General features: G+C 42.3%; 1 protein-coding gene across 1 annotated transcript in view; it reads right to left on the reverse strand.

Annotated features, from left to right (window-relative positions):
• Nucleotides 1-233: 233 nt before the first annotated feature.
• The window catches only part of Srpk1 (SRSF protein kinase 1), a gene marked incomplete at its 5' end in the record, with an annotated part of 65,543 nt that continues 46,195 nt past the window's right edge, over nt 234-19,581 (reverse strand). The window contains 4 exon segments of the mRNA XM_005389568.2: nt 234-2,594; nt 4,772-4,864; nt 7,997-8,066; nt 14,532-14,639. Coding sequence (XP_005389625.2) covers nt 2,410-2,594; nt 4,772-4,864; nt 7,997-8,066; nt 14,532-14,639 — 456 coding nt within the window.

Genomic DNA, 19,581 nt, shown 5'->3' on the forward strand with positions numbered 1-19,581 from the left:
TAAACAAGTGCATGAAAACCTGTATATAATGCTATTAATCAGCTCAACGCTTCAGGAAGAGTTTGTATTATCCGCATTTTGCCTATGCTGCATTAGTACTTTGAAATACACACATGCACACACCCTACAAATGGTCTATTTAAGTTCAAAAAGCATGTTCAACTAATTTCTTCTTCCAGCTGCTCAGGTCAGACCCACGTGAGCAAAAATGAACAGAAATTTCCAGAAACACGTAGGTTATTAAATACTTTATTGTGCTGCATTTGTAAAGAAAACAGACAATGCACTCAGTAGAAAGAATAAAAATGTATCAGGGCTTTATTTTTAACTAACAGCAAATAGAAATTCTTGATCATGGTAATCTGACAGTGTCAGGACTGAGCTCAAAAAAGGTGCGTGGAGTACACGAAGAGTGAGGTCTCCAGATACCTCTTTTCAGGTCGTCTAATGTATCTGGCTCCTTCAGTGACAGAGGGCAAAGCCCTCATCTAGCGGGAAAGATTTCCAAAATGAAGTTGTAGGTTTTCTCTCCTATTAAAAATTCCTGTCATGTCAATTGTTAAAATAGAGCCTTCTGTTCGTTTCTGTGTCTTCCGGTTATTTCAAGTTACCAGCATCATCAGAATTCTCTAATTCCACCATGGGGATTTTACAAAGTAGGAGAGACTGCAGTTAAGTCTGCTATTGCTTTAGATGTGAATACAGTTGACAACCCAGAGTAGATTAGGATTGCTGAAGAATTTCCCTGCCGTTGAGATCATCTGTTGTCTATTCTTGACAGGTGCATAGATAGCCTGACTTAAAATTCTTTCTACAGGAACACGTCTGATTTCAAGAGTAACCAATCAAAGGTCCGACGAATGGTTGGCCAGTTCCTCGGAGTAATACATTTAAGAATTAAATGGACTGTCTAAGGACACCACCACTTGTACCTTTGCATTGGTGGTGGTAAGTGACAGAAACGGATTCCAACCTCCCATACAGAAAGCTGGCTGTCCATCGGACAGCTTCACTGGTAGCCTGCCAGCAGGGCCTCGCGCTGCCCCTCCTCGGCTTTCTGTAAAGGGAAGAGTTCCAGAGCTGCTCCCAGAGAACGCTGTCATCTCCAAGGCCCACTTGGTCCATGCTGAGTAAGTGGCTATGACCCAGTCCTGCCTTCTTGTACTGCCCAATGTTACCCAAGGAGTATGTCATGGCCGGGCAAGTCTACGGGAGGCCAGTCCTAATATAAAATTCATAAAGCCTTTTTGCATGAAGGGGAAAAAGCCTCAAGTACATTTCAATCATCTCAAAATTACAGTTATAAACTTACATTATATAAGGAAATAGCAGCAGAGAATGGCTAACCTTAAAGTCAGTGGGCAAAAGCAGCCAACGAAAAAAGGGCCATCCCACCCCGCTCCTTGGCTCTTTAATCCAAAATGCATTCAAGACTCCGAGACTATGAAAGTGGGAACAATAAAGCAAACTGCTCAAAACCACACTTATGGGCAACATGAAAAGCTGTAAATAAAATCAGAGAAGTGTCTGGAGAACCGTCAGACCTCTAGAACATTTTCTCCTTAGACGGGCAGCTCTGAAACCAAGACCTCCATTCAGAGTCATCCTGATTTTTTAGTTATGGGGCAATAAACTCAAGTGCGTTGGGTAAAGTGCCAGCCAGGGATTTAAAAAGCAAAAAATAGAATAGTCACTTAAAGGAATTCTTGCTTTTAGGGCAACAGAAGACACGTAGGAGCGTTTGAACACGAGAGGTTCTCAAGAAACGAGTATTCAATGGTTCCATTTTTGTTTACATTAAAAATTAGAATGAAGACTTGCTCTGAACTGTGATAAGATGGCACTCAAATTTGGTATTTATACAGCTCTTTCCAAAAGGTAGTAGTTTAAAAGTTGCAGGAAAAAACAAAAACATAGAGAACAACAGAAACAATCCAGGAACCTGACGCAGCCTGGACAGAGCAAGTTTAATGTCTCTGTTGTACACAGAACGGACACCCACTCCCCTCCTTCCTCATCCTTATGCTGGCAATAATATATACGCTACAAAGTTTGACTCTCGGAGTCAGTGAATAGAAGGATGGGCTCCTAGGCCTTCATAGCTCTTTTTTAAAGAGGATGTTTACAATGTACAGGATGCCCTGATGGAAAGGGGAGGGCAGAGAGGGTGAGAGGCTGCTTCACATTTTCAGTTCATTGGTCTTTGGCAGGCCCCAAGGCCAAATTTATCCAGGACACCCAGAGGCAGTGGGGATCTCCACAAGGTCAAGTAAGCAAACCCAAATGAACATACTGGATGAAGGAAAAAAGAAAAGAAATCTAGAAACCCTGAAGAAAGGGCTTCCCCTTGGGAAGAGGAGGGCGGACGGTCAGTGTAGTGATCTCTGCTGCTGTGGGGCGGGCTGTGGCTTAGGAACTGAGCCAAGGGTGCCGGAGACACTCGGCAGCGGTGGCTCTCTTCTCGGGGACGAGCTCCAACATGGGCAGTAAGAAATCTGTGAAGCCAGCCGCCTCCTCCTGAGACCACTCATACTTCTCCACCAGAACCTCAAACAGGCCCCAGGGTTTCAGCTTCGTGATGTGCTTCAGGTCACCTGTGATGAAGACAGTACAAAAGAAACTGACCAACAGTGACAAGGGACGAGACCCTCCTGTGGAAACCCAGGAGCTGATGGGGGGGAGGGGTCTATAAAGGACCCAATTCTGCAATCAGAATCTAACATTCCATTCATGAACCACCTCTCTCATCTTGAATCTCAAGAAATGCCCCTATTTTTTACACAGTCCTAAAAATTAAAGATGTTTATTCCTCTCATTTCAGGAATATTTTGGTCCCAGTTCAACTAGGGTAGGCTTGGAAATCAGGAACTCGTTACTTACTACAGTAAATACTAACTGCCTACACCCTCACAGACAAGGTCTGTACGTGGCCTCACGTGATGTTAGAGGCAGTCTACTTTCATATATTAAGAACAATTTGCCCTGTAATGTCAGTTCGTCAGAGGACAGCAGGAGGATCGCAAATTCAAGGTCAGCCTGGGCAGTGTGGCAAGACCCCATCTCAAAGAAAAATTACAAGGGCTGGGGATGCAGGTAAGTGGTAGAGCAATTGTCTGGCATGTATGAGGCCCTTGGTTTGTCCCCAGCACCACAAAACAAATCCCCAAACTCCACTTTGCTTGTACTTTTCTTGGGGGAGGCCTCAGTAACCTAGTAAATGTTGCTTCAAACTAAGGCAGTGATTTAAAAATAGAGTTAACACTATGTCAACATGAATAAAAGCAACAAGATTAAAAGAACAAACCCTATATGGATTTCAGACATAGTAGCATCAGACTGTACAACTTCAATGTACGTTAACTGCTTCTTGTAAGTGATTTGAGCTGGGGATTACACCCGGGGCCCTGCGAATGCCAGGCAAGTCTTCCACCACTGAGCTACACTCCCAACCTTCAAGTGAAGATTTTAGGAGACAGAGTCTTGCAATGTTGCCCGGGGTGGTCAAAAACTCTTGGGCTTAAGTGACTCTCCTGCTTTAGCCTTCTGACTAGCTGGCACGGCAAGCACTCGCCTTTGTGCCCAGCTGAAGTGAGCACTTTTTTTAAGAGAGCCTCTTCTTTGGTGGTCTCGGGGAATAAACCCAGGGCGTCAGCACGAAGCCACATCCCGCACCCCTTTTTAAATTAGAAACTGAGTCTCACTCAGTCACTAAGCTGCCCAGGCTGGCTCCAACTTGTGATCCTTCTGCTTCAGACTCCCAGAGTGCTGGGACTGTAGGTGTGCACCACCATGCCCGGCCGAGTTGGTCAATTATTAATGGCTATTAAAATAAATGCTGAGAATTTTTTCACATATGATACTTACTTGGACTCTCCTGTGGGCAGCAAACAGCTATTTAATCACCTACTTGGCACACACACACACACACACAACTAATCTGACTTTTGCACACAAGGCAGAACTCTTCGAAGCATTTCACCATTTTCCTACCCAAAACGTTTAGCAAAGGGTAAAGTTTCTGAGGATGCTTCCTGTCCAGGGTTCAGAAAACTCATTTTTTTGTAGCACTTGTGCAGAGGTTGTAAGGAAAAGGGTTAGGGTTAAACCATGGCATAATGGAGAAAAGGAGGCCAGGCGGTTTCCAGATTTCCTAGGACAGGTTCCCATATTTGTTTTATTTGGAATGGGTAAGAAACACATTATCAAGTCAAAAACTCAAAGTGAGAGTTTACCGTTTCTTTCATTAACATGTACTCATACAATCTTACAAAACTGGAAAGTGTTCAGTTAGTTTATATGACTAATGTGTCAGAGTGATTTTGCTAGGTGACACTAGGATACAAAGGTCAGTGAGATGTAGTTCCTGACATAGGAAGCTTAACCTAAACTCTTTTCCCTGCGGCAGGGGCGGCTCTTAGATCAGATGCCAGCAAAGATTTATCTACTTTCCAGAAACGCTGTAGTAGGAGTAAGCAACCAGCTATGTCTCAGGTGCCACCCAAGTATTAACTAACTGAAAATGAGGGTAAATTCCTCCGCACTTAGAAACCAGCACACTGATGCGCAGTGAGGTAGTGCCGCAGGCAGGATGCGACACTCTGGCTCTGCTCCTGATCATGCTGTTCTGCCTCTCTCTGCTCATTCACACTTCAATGTTTATGGTAAATCACCTTTCTTAGGCTATTGGGAATATGTACCCAGTTGTACTTACCTTTTCATTTTGAAACATTTTTGCACCCTCAACGTCTGGGAACAAACACATGTGTTTTACCTTTTTTGGTGAAAAATTCCTTGGAATATTTTCCTGCCACAATGAGCTTGCGAGGCACTTTCCCCAGAAGTTCTATGATCAATGCAATGTGATCTGTATGTTTCAGACATTTCAAGAGGGGGGAAAAAGACATATATAACAGGAGTAACAAATGCAGCTCTAGACACTGATCGAAAGAATAGCACACACACCTCTTTATAAAGCATTCTAGGCTTACTTTCTGTCCTAAATGGGAAGAACTGGATGGTACCCATCTAATACTGATCCCCCCAAAAAATCCTACGAAGTTGAGGGACTCGAGTGATTACTAAAAACAATCTTGCTGTGAATCCTCAGTTTCCTGAAGCTGCATCCCTGGCGTCTAGATGGAGACTCATGCTAGTAATTCTACTTTTGTGACTGATGGAAATTCCGTGACTATTTCCCACTGAGGGCAAAGTGTCTTGGAATTCTGCCTATCAGCTCTACAACGTGCACAAAGTGGTCTAAAACAGAAGGATAAGAAAAACAGGATCAAGGACGAGCTGGAGAAGAGGTTTGCTTACGAACAGCCCTTTCAAGAACCAGATGTTTAAAGTTACTCAAATAAAACCAACGATACTCAAGGGGAGCCTGGGAAAGCCAGGAATGATTTCAGGTGGCTGGCTACCAGATCACTGTTGGCAGGTCTCATTCTGCATTTGAGGTCTACGGATAACTTCACTTTTATTTTGTTTATATATCTAGGTTCAGGTGAGATTTTTCGGTAAGGTTAAAAAAAAAAAAAAAGGATGCCAACATGCTTTAGGAGTTCCAGAGGTGTTATGAATTTATAGTACTATTCTGGGCTTTGAGTAAAATATCATATATATGAATGCTCATGACAAAGTCACAGTCTGATGTAGCTAACTCATATACGGTTAAGTTTTTACAGTCATTTTGTAAGATTGGCCAAAGACTAATATCTTATTTTAAAGATGAGAAAAATGGAACTTCAGAAAAACTAAATGGCCTACTGACGCTTCGGGGCTAACTGCTAGAACTCAAATGAAAACTCGCATGCCCAGCCCAGAGCTTCCTCACCTACCCAACATACTTTTAATTAATCAAAAGTTAGTACGAACTGACTGTAGGCTACTAACATTTCCAAGTCCAGGTGACTTCTATAACTGTCAAAGCATGAATATGGACTGTAAGGACTGCCAGGGATGGGGGCAGACAGTAAAGGAGAGCCTGCTACCAGCCAGGACTCAAACCTCCAGAGAGTGCTACCATTCCCTTTATGTTTCAGGTGACAGAAATTAAGCACACAAAGAGGTTTTGAAAAACAATACCTCACAGAAGGATAAGAGCTTTTATAAATGCATTTAATCCTACAGATATAAAATCATTGAGAGTTAAAGGAAGTCATTAAAAAACTTCCAATTATGTATCTTCTAGGGCAAATATCGCGGCTAGATGCATCCATGTCATCTGGGAATCTGCACAGGTCTCAGTTCTCTCCCTCCCTCCCTCCCTCCCTCTCACCTAAAACATCCAGTGGTGTTATTTTTTTTTTTGGTTTTTCTCCGGTACCAGGAACCGAACTCACGACCTTACGCTTGCCAGGCAGACGCTTTGCCGCTGAGCTAAATCCCCAGCCCCCAGTGGTGTTATTTTAAAAGGGCCTGATAAATCCACGACAACCTTTGAGGAATACTGATTGAATTTATGTTTGGTAACAACTACCTAACGGCCAAGAAATTTCTGATGTTAAGCAAGGCCTGAAAATAGATGTCTTTGTATGAATTACCACTAACAACCACCAAGATGAGAATGCGAAGACTAAATAAGACTATGGTTCCTTTTTCTGTGAACTTCTACATGAAGCAATGATTCTTCTGAAGTTTTTCCTATACCAAGGAATATACCGAAATGTTTCCTATGCCACGCCTGCTCTTCTAGGCTAAACTGAAGGAAAGTACCACAGAGGGGTTGCGGTTTGACCTACTGACTACCAACACTGACTAATGAAGGAAGGAAATATCAGGATCTAATGTCTGGGGAAGGTGGCTGTCTTCTGCCTCACTCGGGATTTTTTATGTGTGATTTTCAGTTCAGCAGTTTTGGATCCTTGTCAGTGTGATTCTCGCCACTGTGTGTGCACTACTGCACACATTAATATTTACAGCCTAGGGAAGTAAGAGAAAAGAAACGAAGCGCTCCTCCCAAACAAATATTACAACATTTAAAAAAAACACTATCAACATGTGACTCCGAACTTCTAACCCAGAAAAAATGCAGAATGTGCACGGGCGGTAATTACAAGAGGCGCACATAAATACCACACACAGACGCGGACATGCCCAAACCATACCTACCAAAACAGGCACTCAGCTATGGGAATTAGCTCTACGTTTTCCAAACAGGATTTGTTAGGCGTATTAGCAAGCTATCCTAACACCGCCTATTAATACGGAGGGGAGCGTGCTGTGAGGAGCGGAGTGTGCCTGGAACCCAAAGCCTGGAGGGACGCACGGGAAGGACGCCTTCTTCACACTGGGCTGTGCGGCACCTGCGCCCACAGAGCGACCCTCCTCACTCCTGCAAACAAAGTAAACGCTCCCTGAACAGCACAAAAAGGTCAAACATTTCTCTAGCCATTTTCTTTTCACGTGAACTCATTTAGTTACGTGGATGGCCCACAAAGGGAAATGAGACACAGCTGTGTGCTTCCATGCCTCTCAGATGCAGCGACTTGACAGCGGCTCTTCCCACAGGGTACCACAAATTTAAATCCATTATATTTCGTTTTAAAATGGAACTCTAATTGCCACTAACATCTTAAAAAAAAAAAAAAGAAAATCCTGGTGTTACAGGATTTACGTTAATAGAGCACAGCCTCTGCATTTAAGCAGTGCTCACAGATTATAATTACTGATTTCCAAATAAAGTTGGAGGCATAAATGAGCCACAAGTTGACGACAAGGTAAATTTAAGCTGGGTAAAGACTAAGTCACTGACATAAAAGCAGACGACTAGACAGTGAATAAAAACATGAACTGACAAAACGTTTTAGCTCAACACTGAACGAGAGCGCGTTAGTATCTTTTATAAGACACCCGGCAGAGCTGATACCCAGTTTTGGTGGGGGGGCTTGTACGTTCCTAGCGCACTGATAAGATTACTAAAGCTCTTTCCTCACTATGAACTGACGGTGTTCGCCACCCAGGGAAGCGAAACTACCACGCAGACAAGGGGACTCACCTTCATCGCGGGTGTACTCTTCTCCTGAATGAGGTTCAAATAAATAATCCCCTGTGGCCAGTTCAAAGGCCTACAAAAGAGAATACACGAAAGTGTCAAACAAAAAGGCCTTTAGAAATCTGACTCAGTATTACATTTTTTTTCATGCAAAAATCTACAGATGACCCTTTTAAAAACAATTTATCACTAAAGAATTTTCCTTCACATCTGTTATTTTAGTTTTTTGGTACTAGGAATCCAACTCAGGACCTTGCACTTGCCAGGTAGGCACTGTGCCGCGGAGCTATCTCCCCGGCTGTATTTTAATAAAATGGGAAAAAAAGGAAAACCCGAAAACAAAAACAAGAAAAAACTCACTTTCTACCAATGTGTGCATTCCCATGTGGGAAATGAACAAATGACAGCAGTAAAATACAGACAAAACCTCGACCCAGCAGGGGCTGGGGAGAGATCAGACAGTGGGCACAAGGCCACACATACAACTAGCCTCTGCTGCTCTGTGGCCCAGCGGACAGACTGCCGTTGACAGATAATACTTTGTGTATCTCAAAACAGCTAGAAGGCAGAACTTTGAATGTTCTCACCACAAAGAAACGATGTCTGAGGTGTAGACATGTGTGGCAACAACTCAAACGTGATCATTATACACTGTATATGTTTACTGAAAAACCACACTGTACTCTGTGTGCAGTTATTACATGTCAATTAGAAAAAAACAAGCTGGGCCGGGAATATAGCTCAGCGGCACAAGCACCTGCTTGGCAAGCGCAAGGTCCTGAGTTTGATTCCTGATACCAAAAAAAAAAAAAAAAAAGAAAAAAAACAAGCCAACAAACAACCCCCCAGAGCAGTTCAGCCCTCTTTAGCTCTTCTTTTTGGTCAGAAAAGGGGACAACCGAAAATGAAAGGATTTTGGGTTATGGAATCATTCGATGTGAAGAGCAGGTCTTGCTGGTATTCTAGTTTCACATGGCTAAAGACAGAAGCCTGTACTCCAAAACCACAGTCAGACATCTTTCTATAATTCTTTAGTATTTGACAATGAGTACAGTCTTAAAATTTTGTACGGAAAACAATCCCTAGACTGTACCACACTGAGAGTTCTGAGCCAGTCTATTCCATGTGACCCATGAGCCAGAAAAGGAAAGACACACATCTCCCATGACACAAAAACCTCCTGCACTCAAGACAGTGTTCAAGGGGGATTCAGGCGACTTCTTTTGGAGTAAATGTCAGGAAGCACGGAAAGGACAGCATCCAGATAACTAATAAGGGCAATAAGAATTTCCCATTGACTAAAAACGGATTTTCAAAAAACTACAATAGCAGTTTTGAAAAATGGCATTATTAGCCGGGAACGGTGCAGCATACCTGCAATCCTAGCATCTGGAAGGCTGAGACAGGAGGATCAAAAGTTTGAGCCCAGCCTGGACAACTTAGTTATTTACACTCAGTCTCAAAATGAGAAAGTGAAAAAAGGGTGGGGCATGTAGCTCGGCGCAGAGGCCCTGGGTTCAATCTCTAATGCGTAAGTGCAATTACAGTCACAGGCCAATTTTGACTGAGTCGATGGTATGAAGCAATCCAGATCATCTCAAGGACTGCAGGCGCATTCACGACAAGACCACCTTTCTCCGAACTGTACTGCTCGCCTGGACCACCACCCAGAGCGAGGCCATACAGCCGGAAGTTCCAGGAACCAAACACTCGTCTCCAAATGCCAGTGATGCTACGGTTTCTTGGGCGGGAGAGCTGGTTTTACATTCTTCAGTTCATTAAGAAGCGGAAGCACACCAGAAGAGGTATCTTCTATCCTAATATATGATGAAGGCTAAAGTCCCAACAGGCACAGAAACAAACTGTTTCTTATTCAAAATAAAACTTTTTCAAAATCTCTTATAAATGTGTTTCAGTAATGATAATGGAAGTTACAAGACCCTGTCTCATTTCCCCCTCCCAAAGGAAAGAAGTATCATACTGACTACTATAAACAAACCGACACCAACAAGCTGGGTAAGGTGGAAGTAGGTACATTTTCAGACACACCAGCCTACTAAGACTCAGTCCCAAAGAAACAGAAAACCTGAACAAACAACAAGGATGGACCCTGACTCAGTAACTTGAAGTATTCCATCAAAGGAAAGCCCAGGACCTGATGGCTGTACTGCTGAATTCTACTAAATATTTAAAGAAGAACTGATACTGTCCACAACATGGAAGAGAAGGGTATTTCCAAAATCCTGAGAGCAGCAATGTCCTAGTATCAAAGCTACAAAAAAAAAAAAAAAAAAAAAAAATTCTTGAGAGGGAAAATTATAGCCCAATATTCTGGATGAATATATATACAAAAATCCCCAACAAACTACCACCTGGCTGGGGATGTGCCTCTGTGGTAAAGTGCTTGTCTAGCATGTGTGAGGTCCTGAATTCAATCTTTAGCATCACTAAAACAAAACAAATGCTAAATACTACCAAACTGAATTCAATAGTACATTAAAAAGATCACGGCCATCATCAAGTGGAGGGTCCTTCTCGGGAGGCTGCGTTTGCGCCCAGAGCTGCACAAGGCAAAGGAAACAGCAAACCCGTGAATGAGTCTGACCTGACTAGGAAAAGAATGATTTTTCTCCCCCCTGGTACCGGGAATCGAACTCACGAGCTTGCGCTTGCTGGGCAGGTGCTGTGTCGCTGAGCTAAAACCCCAGCCTCTGGAAAAGAATGATTTTGAGTGGAATATATGCAGTTAAAGGACCTAACATGGGGGCGTAACATAACTTAAGATCACTCAGGCTGTTACAGGAGAAAACAGAAACACAGAAAGAAGTTGTGTGACCACTGTCCCCACCCAAGTAAGTAACAGTGATGCCTGCGGCCGGAACCGGTTAACAGAAAAGGTAAGAAATGCTCCATACGGGATACATTCTGAAGGCGGCAAGCAGAACTTGCTGATAGGTGCAGAAAGTAAGAAAAAGAATCACCACCTTACTCCAGGGATCTGCAGCACCACAGCTGTGTCAACTCACAACCCGCCCCCTCAGCGGTGTGCTGTTCACTGGGGTTACAGTGAAGGTCTGGAGCCAATCAAATCTGCATCTCTCAGTTCTCCCTGCTTTCTTCCCTGTCCTCTGCTCTCGAGGGCGGTGCATTTCATCACCGCTATCCTTGAAGACCGGTTCCTCCCCTTCACCAACAACGCCTAGAAATCCAGATTCTTCTGCACACACCAACTGCTAGAATCTACTCTCTAGCATAGATCCTCGCGGTGTTATTACAGAAACTACCTGTGAAAGAGACCGGCTCGCCTATGTGTTTATGTTTATGTCTCTGTTTCACAGGCAACTGCAGCACGGCAGCAGCAGCAACAACGAGGTAAACCTATGGGCTGCAGGACAAGAAAACCGTATTCTGCTGGGTCTGTGACTCCCTGTTCTTGAACAAAGGTGACAACCTTTGGTGAAATCTGAACAGCTACTGTACAATACAGATATTCCTGCCTTTCTTTCAGGCAGCTCTGATTTGGGATTGGTGATGGTGAAGGAAAAACTCAATGGGTCAAATTACAAATTTTGATAGTTTTCTGCCTTTTAGCAGCTTTATAAATTCTATACAGATAAAATAGGATAAACCCTTTTTGCTCCCCATTCTTTGCTCCATTTCCACTGCTCCAAATACTTGATTAAAAATTAAAATTGTACTTTTCTAGTTTTTTATTATTGCTTTGTCACTCAGCAATTTATGGAGCAGAAAAAGGTAATTTGCTCTATCTTCTAAATATGTGCAGCTGCATTCATAGAATTTCCCATAAACCCTGTCCTGAATTTCAGAGATTAAAAAATAAAAAAGGAAAGGTTTTGGAAGGTAGTCACTTCAAGAAAAGAATTACAAGAAAAGGTAGATAACTGGGGAAGGCACACGTACTTTCCCATTGCAGGAGGGGAAGGGACAGTCAAAGGTCAGAAGAAGATAATCTCATCCTGTCAGTTACGGTGCTCTGTACTCTGGTCCCAATGTCTGCAGATTTTAAATTCTTAATGTTCTTCACAGATATCTTCTGCTACTCCTTTTCAGAACTGCCCTCCTAATTTGGTTTCAATTGCTAATGTGGTAAGCAACCTCTCAACTTGTCCCTCTACCTCTCGGAAGGGTCCCAACCTTTCTAACAATTAATTGCACTGGACGCAGGATGATCCATCTTTCTTCTGCTAGACCAGGATTTATTTCTGACCAAAATGAAAGCAACATTTTCCATGTTTATTGGCAGAATGACAGAAATTTAAGAACCAAATAGGGCTCAAGTTTTTCATGGTATTGTCTCATGTCTGGTAAGTGCTCTCTATCCCTTGCTCAAGAAAATTCCATGTGAGCAGGTCTACGGGTTAAGGCTATTTCCTCCTGCACCCTCTGTCTTACTCATGCCCACCACTGACAACTATAACAAGCAGCAGGACCTCCTGCCCTCAAACAAAATAGGAACGTGGAGTATGAAACAGAAACCAAAGTCTTCACCTTCTTGCAGCAAATAACCCACTATTAAGAACCATGTCTTCATAAAGCCTCCTCTTTGTTTCTTTTGATAATGCCGGGGTTTGAACTCAGGGCCCTTACATTGAGCTACATCCACAGTCCTTTTTTATTTTTTAATTTTGAGACAGGATCTTGATAAAAAAGTCATCCAGGCTGGGCTCAGCCTCTCAGAGTGCTGGGATTATAGGTGTGCACTACCATGCCCTGCTAATGCATCTTCCCTGTAATAAATCAGATACCCTGTGTAAACTATATTTTGTAGATAGTGGCGTCTCCTCACTTAGGATTTTTCTCTAGCAGATCAATCAAATCAAATTCTTAAAAACAAACAGCTTTACAGTATAAGTAAAAAGAAAGCAGATTTTATTCCAATACCCTTTTATCTTGTGCTTATTTACCCAAACTTACCTAACTTCAGAGAGACCTCTATCTTTACAGGTATATACCACAACGAAGCACCTTATGTGGTCATACTACATCAACAGCATGGTCTTAATTCTACTACCTTTACAGACGAAAGGTTTTCCGAATGAAGGGAATCTATGACCTAAAACAGTCTGGAGACGTGCTTGCTTCAGTAGCACATATGATATACTAAAATAGTTTGCAGAGGCCAGTTTGTCCTTTTCCTCACGTTTTCCCCAGAATACTAAACATTAATCAAGGGCTTACTGTGCTTCTGTTAATTCATTCGATTGGTCGGTAACATTTATTAACTACTGTCATCCTCGTTTCCTGGGAGGGGGCACTCGGACCCTTGGAATTTCCAAGTGTTCAGAGTTGTTCACAGCGTTACTCACTCTTGGACCGCACCTCAGCTTACACTAACAAGTTGCCCCATGGGAGGACCCCTAGATAAATGGTGAGAAGACCAAGCTTGTAATTAAAAGGCTGGGGCTTTCCGGCCTCCCAATCTCCAGGGAAAGTGATGGGGCTGGACACTGAGCATAGTCACACGGCCGATAAGTCAATAATCTCTAGCCAATGAAGTCTCAACAGCACTGAATATTTGAAGCTTGGCTGAACTTCCTTGGTAGGTGATACATATCAATGTACTGGGGTGATATATCCTGAACACACAGAAGCTTCCCATCTGGTATCCTCTCAGAACTCATCCGGTGTATCTCATCTTGTTTTGTATTCTTCAGAATAAAACTGTAAGTCTAGTACTTTCTGAGAGCGTAGTAGGAACCTCTGAATTTATAGCCAGCTGGTCAGGAGTGCAGTGGCTTGTGGACTCTGGAACAGGAGGCCAGAGTTGGAAATGAAGACATTCTTGTGGGAAACTATGCCCTAACGTATCAGCTCTGCCAAAGCTCTGGGTAGTATTAGAAATGCACTGCAAGTACCTATTCAAAGCATGCTAGCGGGGCTGGGGATTTAGCTCAGCGGCAAAAGCGCCTGCCTGGCAAGCGCAAGGTCGTGAGTTCAGTTCCCGGTACCGGAGAAAAGCCAAAAAAAAAAAAAAAAAAAAAAGCATGCTAGCCAAACCTAAAAAACAGGTTCCTGCCAGTATGATGCTATAATCTTGTGGGAGAGAAACAAGCAAACCAACGTTTACGACAGACTGGTAAAGGAGGAGGGTCACGAGGTGTATACTCCATTTCAGGAAACAATATACCACATTCCAATGTAAGGCTACTTGTGGAAAATCATTCAGCATTGATGAAATGCGATTGCTCGCTAGGGACAAAGAAGCAACTTATAAATCCATGAATTATTGTGTTTTATACCTCACGAGTTGCAAAAATGCCCATGGGGATGCTCAATTTTGCAAAGAGATCAGTGCTAAAGGGTACATGTACTTTCATTGCCCAATCCACACCAACAATGCCTTATAGCAACTGTTTTCAATTCAGACTCTCCAGACACAGGGTTTATAGTTTCTATGGAAAGTCACCTATCAGCTCTTTTTCTGCTTGTTAACATGCTGGTCTCCCGAAATTAGCAAACAGGCGAGGTCTGAAACTACCACACAACAAGTGAAGGCCAAGCGTGAATAAAACATTACCATGCACGCCGTGCTCCAGATGTCAGCCGGGGTATTATAACCAGATCCTATCAGAACTTCCAGGGAGCGGTACTGCCTTGTTTGAATATCTTCAGTGAAATGTTTGTGCTGAGTAATTGGAAAAGGAAACAGCATTTAAGAATTCATATTAAGAAGTAACAAGTCAGGACTGCTTAATAATGGAGTAAAATCAATTATCTGTTTTCCCCCAAAACAAAGGTTCCACTCAGCTAATTTCTCAAACATGAAGTTCACTCCAAAAACCCCTCTGCCATACTCACTGCCACGCTGCACTGTCTCCGCACACAGACGGGTCTAAACTGAACACTGCTACCTATTTATTCTGCTTGGTACACATTTAGTGAGCAATAACAGCTTCACAGAAAATTAAAATTACCTCAAACAAAAATTATGTTGCTCATGTGCCTAAAATTAGTAAACTGTACCTCAACAATTAAATGTGAATCTTACAAAAACAGAGAACATATTAAGCAAAACAGCTTAGTATTTTAAGCAAAAAAATTGGGAGTTAAAAAAAATACAAACAACTGGGAGATTCATAAATAAATAAAATGTATAAAAGGAAAAACTTCTAAAGTAAAAGTAATTTAAGCCTGGGCATGGTGACTCACACTCTAATCCTAGCACTTGGGAGGCGGACATAGGAGGACTGTTGGAAGTTCAAAGCCAGCCTGGATTACACAGTAAGACTCTGACTCAAAAAAACCAAAAATGAACAAAAGGCAAACTAAGAGTCACAGTACATAATTGTGCATTCACGGATTCTGTTTGGATCCTGTTTCAAATGCACAAAGTTAAAAGACAAAGGTAACTGCAGAAACTAATTGAATTGTCTCCTTTTTTTCAGATGTGACAATAGTGTCAAGTTACCAAAAAGAATAATCTCTTAAAAAACCATATTTACGTATGAAATACGATGTCTGGGGTATACTTCCAAACAATCCAACGTGCATGGTAAGGCTGACAGAGGGATGAAAATCCCAGCACTTAGAAAGCTGAGGCACAGGAGGTTTGCCAAGAGTTTGAGGCCAACCTATGCTACAGAGCAAGTTCAAAGCCAGCCTGAGCTACAAGGGAAAACCCTGTTTCAAGAAAGAACAGAAAAGATACACATGAAAACAGACTGGCAACGCACTGACAAGTGCTAGGTGCGTCAGCACAAAGACACGGGCGTTCACGACTCTGTTCTTCCTCTTCTTGTGGATGTTTGGAATTTTTCACAACAAGCAAATAAAAAAAGGCTTATATAAATTATACAAAGGGGAAAAATCCAAATATTATTAAAATCTGCATAGGAAAGTCATGATGACAACCTGTATCTCTAATCCTGCTGAAATTCAAACAAACATGGAACTGCATTGTGGAGAGGGAAAATTAGAAAGAGAAAGCTGCAGGCAGAAAATCAGTATCAATCAGGGCTGCAGAGGGTACCTGACTAAGTTTGACCAAAAGAGCAACAAGCACTAAACTGCCAGGTAGATTTCCTCTGGCAGCCACAAGGGAGTGTCACTGCACTTTTGTGAACAGGAGAACACACCGTCAATATCGGCAGAACAGCTGAAAATGTCATTCAGTAATCTTATGTCTGGTGGCCAGATTTAAAGATGGTATTGAAATCTGAACAATGGTTGTGGAAATAGAAGAGGGGAGAGTTAAATCAAAGGACATTCACTAAAGGAATAAGTAGAATTTAAAAATTTAGTGGTTACATATGGGGAGACCAAAAGCCTAAAGAAAGAGCTAAAAGAACTTTGACCCAGAGGCCTAGAACGGCTGAGATGGGTGACTCAGAGGAAAGCAGTTTTTTTTATAGGAAAGCAGGGAGTCAGTAATGAGTCTGAAGTGACTTAACCTGACAAAACCAGAGAATAGCAAAGTGAAGGCAATACAATTTAGAAGTTGGAAAACAGGGATCACTGGCAAATGGCTTTTTGGACCCAAAAATGCCACTGCTTTTTTTATGCCACAGTACTCCTCCCCACAGTGCTCAGAACGAGGCGGCGTCTGCTTGTCTCCAGAGGTGGGGTAAGGGTGGGATTCAATCCAGGCAGGAATATCTACACCATCTTTTTAAGAAACAGAGCTCCAGAAAATAAAAACAGAAACAGTACATGATGTTGCCTAACACCCCCTTTCCCAGCCTAAAGGACTACTTGGTTTATCCTTGGAATGGACAAAAATCAGGGTCTCTGGAGGAGACCTACAGTCAAAGGGAGAGTACTATTTTGAAAACTAGAAAATTAAGTGACCTTACTACAGATGCTGAAACATCTTTTTGCTTAACTAAGCGCCTGGAACACTAGTAGTCAGGCAATTACTCTCTGGTAGAAGATACACAGATTATAAATCTTGTGCAGGGACTATGACCACCCCAAGAGGAAAGAGCCAAAGATCTTGACATGTACGGATGAAATCAAATGGCCCAAACACATCTTTCTTTCTTTCTTGTTTTTGTTTTTTTTTGAGATACAGTCTTGCTATGTAGCCCAAGCTGGCCTCAAACTTTTAGCGATCCTCCTGCCTCAGCCTCCAAGTGCTGGAATTACTGGTGTGTGTGCCACTACGCCCAGCTCCAAACACATCTTTTACAGTGAATAACAGTCTATAGGGCCAACTTCATTCAATCGGTCAGACAGTCTTCTGTTTAGTGATCCTAAACAGAAAGAAAGTAATAGGTATACACAAGAAGAAAAGCTCAAGAAAGCAAAAACACTTTCTGAAAGATTAAAATGAAAAAAAGTTTGTAAGAAATAAAAAACCCCCAAAATTCTTAGAAAGTAAAAATATAATAGGAGAAATGAGACACAATGAGGCTTATCAGAAGAAGTTGAGAAATGCGTCCAGAAGTTACAGCAAAAAGCAAATGATAGAAGATGGAGAAAAAGGTAAGAAAAGGAGAAGACCTGTACAGAAGGCCCGACCTTTGAGAAATGAGATTTCAGAAGTAGAGAATTTTAAAAATTAAAGACTCAATCCAAAGAATCGTAGCTCCAATACTTAAAGGGCACATCAGATCTTTACTATACGGAGGGAAAAAGACCTCTGGGGCACGTAGCTGTGAAATGATGACCCTATCAACTCACGCAGGAAGGAAGGGTTTCATAAAAAATCAAGAATCAGAGCAGACTCTGTCGCTGTAGCCTTAGCAGGCCTGAGTTCTCAGGTTTGATCTCCAGCATGAAGGGAAGAAGAAAAGACGTATTTCTATCACTGAGTAAAAGTATGGGACTGAAGTAAGTGAAAAATATAAAGAGCTAAGCAAACCAACAATGTTATGCAGAAAGGAGAAAAGAAATCACAATACAGTGCATATTCAGTTCAACTGAGGAAAGCATGAGAATCCCCATAATATGATCATGAAATGATTGTCTAGCCCAAAATTATATGACATTTGAAATACAGGTGATTGGTGCAGCGGTAGCAGATATGCCCTGTTTTCCAGGAAGAAATAATTAGAATTGGAAAAAGAAGGAGGGCTCGGAGCACGTCTTCTCGAGGGGTGACCCGCTGCCAAGTGCTGTCCCACAGGAAAGCAGGCCCGTGACGGCGCCAGCGCGAGCTCGCCACCGCACTCACCAGGGTCTGGCACTGTGTGGCTCTTGGCTCCTCTCCACAAAAGGTAAACATTTTGAATCAATTCAGAACCTCGAGGCAGCCCTGACAATGCAACTGACGACGTTCAGCAAAGCGGCAAGTATGACGGTGAAGGGTGCTCCCAGCAAGTGTTTTAAGGGGGATTCATGGCAATGTGTCCTCACTGTATAAAACTGTTTTTTAAAAAGATAAACATCCTCTATATTTTTTGATCCCACCTAGTATTACTGATAGAATGGTAAGTGCTGTCATAGGGAGTGAAAAATTGGCAAAGGGTAGGACATGTTTTTAAATTAAAATCTGTACAACTATTTCTGAACTCTTTACATATATAATAGTATCTTTTAAATAACCAAACTCTTTGAAAATTATGTTCAAGTCCATTACCAAATGCCACATGCTGAAAAGACCACTGGGAAGTGAGGTAAGACCAGGATCTAAGAAGGGGAGACATCCACGTCACGTTCCCAACTAGGTCCTAGCACCCAGGTCAGGAGTGTCAGTGGGTCTGCTGAGTGAGTGAGTGGGTAAGAAGAATGCAGCATCATCTTCACAGAGAGATGGAGAAGGACATGCATGTAACAGCTGATGAGACATTACCTTCGCTACAGTAAGAGAGACCAGGAAAAATTTGACCAGAATAAAAAAGTGTGCCACAGAGTGATAGGCAAAAAGCCACAGAGCACCAAGTACAAGGAGTGTACTTAATGTCAAGTTCTTACAGGGCTAATGTTTCTCTCTACTTCATTTACTTGAGTATTTACTATGTATGAGGTATTGCTCTAAGTACTACAGATAACAGCAGTGAAGAAAATACATATACGGTATGCATGTTCCTGAGAAAGAACAATATCAGAATATTCAGCAGTATCAGAATATTCAGCAATATCAGACTGCTTAATATCAGAATATTCAGCAATATCAGAATATTAATATCAGAATATTAAGCAATATCAGATTATGTTTTGCACTGTGGAGAGAGGAAGAGGGAGAAAAAACATAAATCAAGATGATAAAGATGTATGTTTAGAATGTGGTGCTCAATTGCATTAGGTCACCTGTAATCTCGGCACTCAGGAGGCTGAGGCAGGAGAACTGCTGCGAGTTCGAGACCAGCCTGGGCTACAAAGTGAGTTCAAGGCCAGCCTGAACTGCATAGTGAGACCCCTTCTCAAAAAGACAAAACAAACAAGCAAAAAAACCAAAATTGCACTGGGTGTCAGGAGAGATTTCCCTGCAAGATGGCATCTAAACTGAAACTCAGAATGACAGTAAGCTGAACACAGTATTTTGGGAAGACGATGCCAGGTAGAAGGAACAGGAAGTACTCTTTTGCTCGGTGGTATCTGGGCCATGGTAGCACTCTGGTATTCATTCTGAGGGGAGTCACTGTAAGGGATAGATAATATCTGATTTGCTAATCTTTAGACAGTCC

The sequence above is a fragment of the Chinchilla lanigera genome, unplaced genomic scaffold, assembly GCF_000276665.1.
Source record: "Chinchilla lanigera isolate Chin_1 unplaced genomic scaffold, ChiLan1.0 scaffold00036, whole genome shotgun sequence".
NCBI classification, from domain to species: Eukaryota; Metazoa; Chordata; class Mammalia; order Rodentia; family Chinchillidae; genus Chinchilla; species Chinchilla lanigera.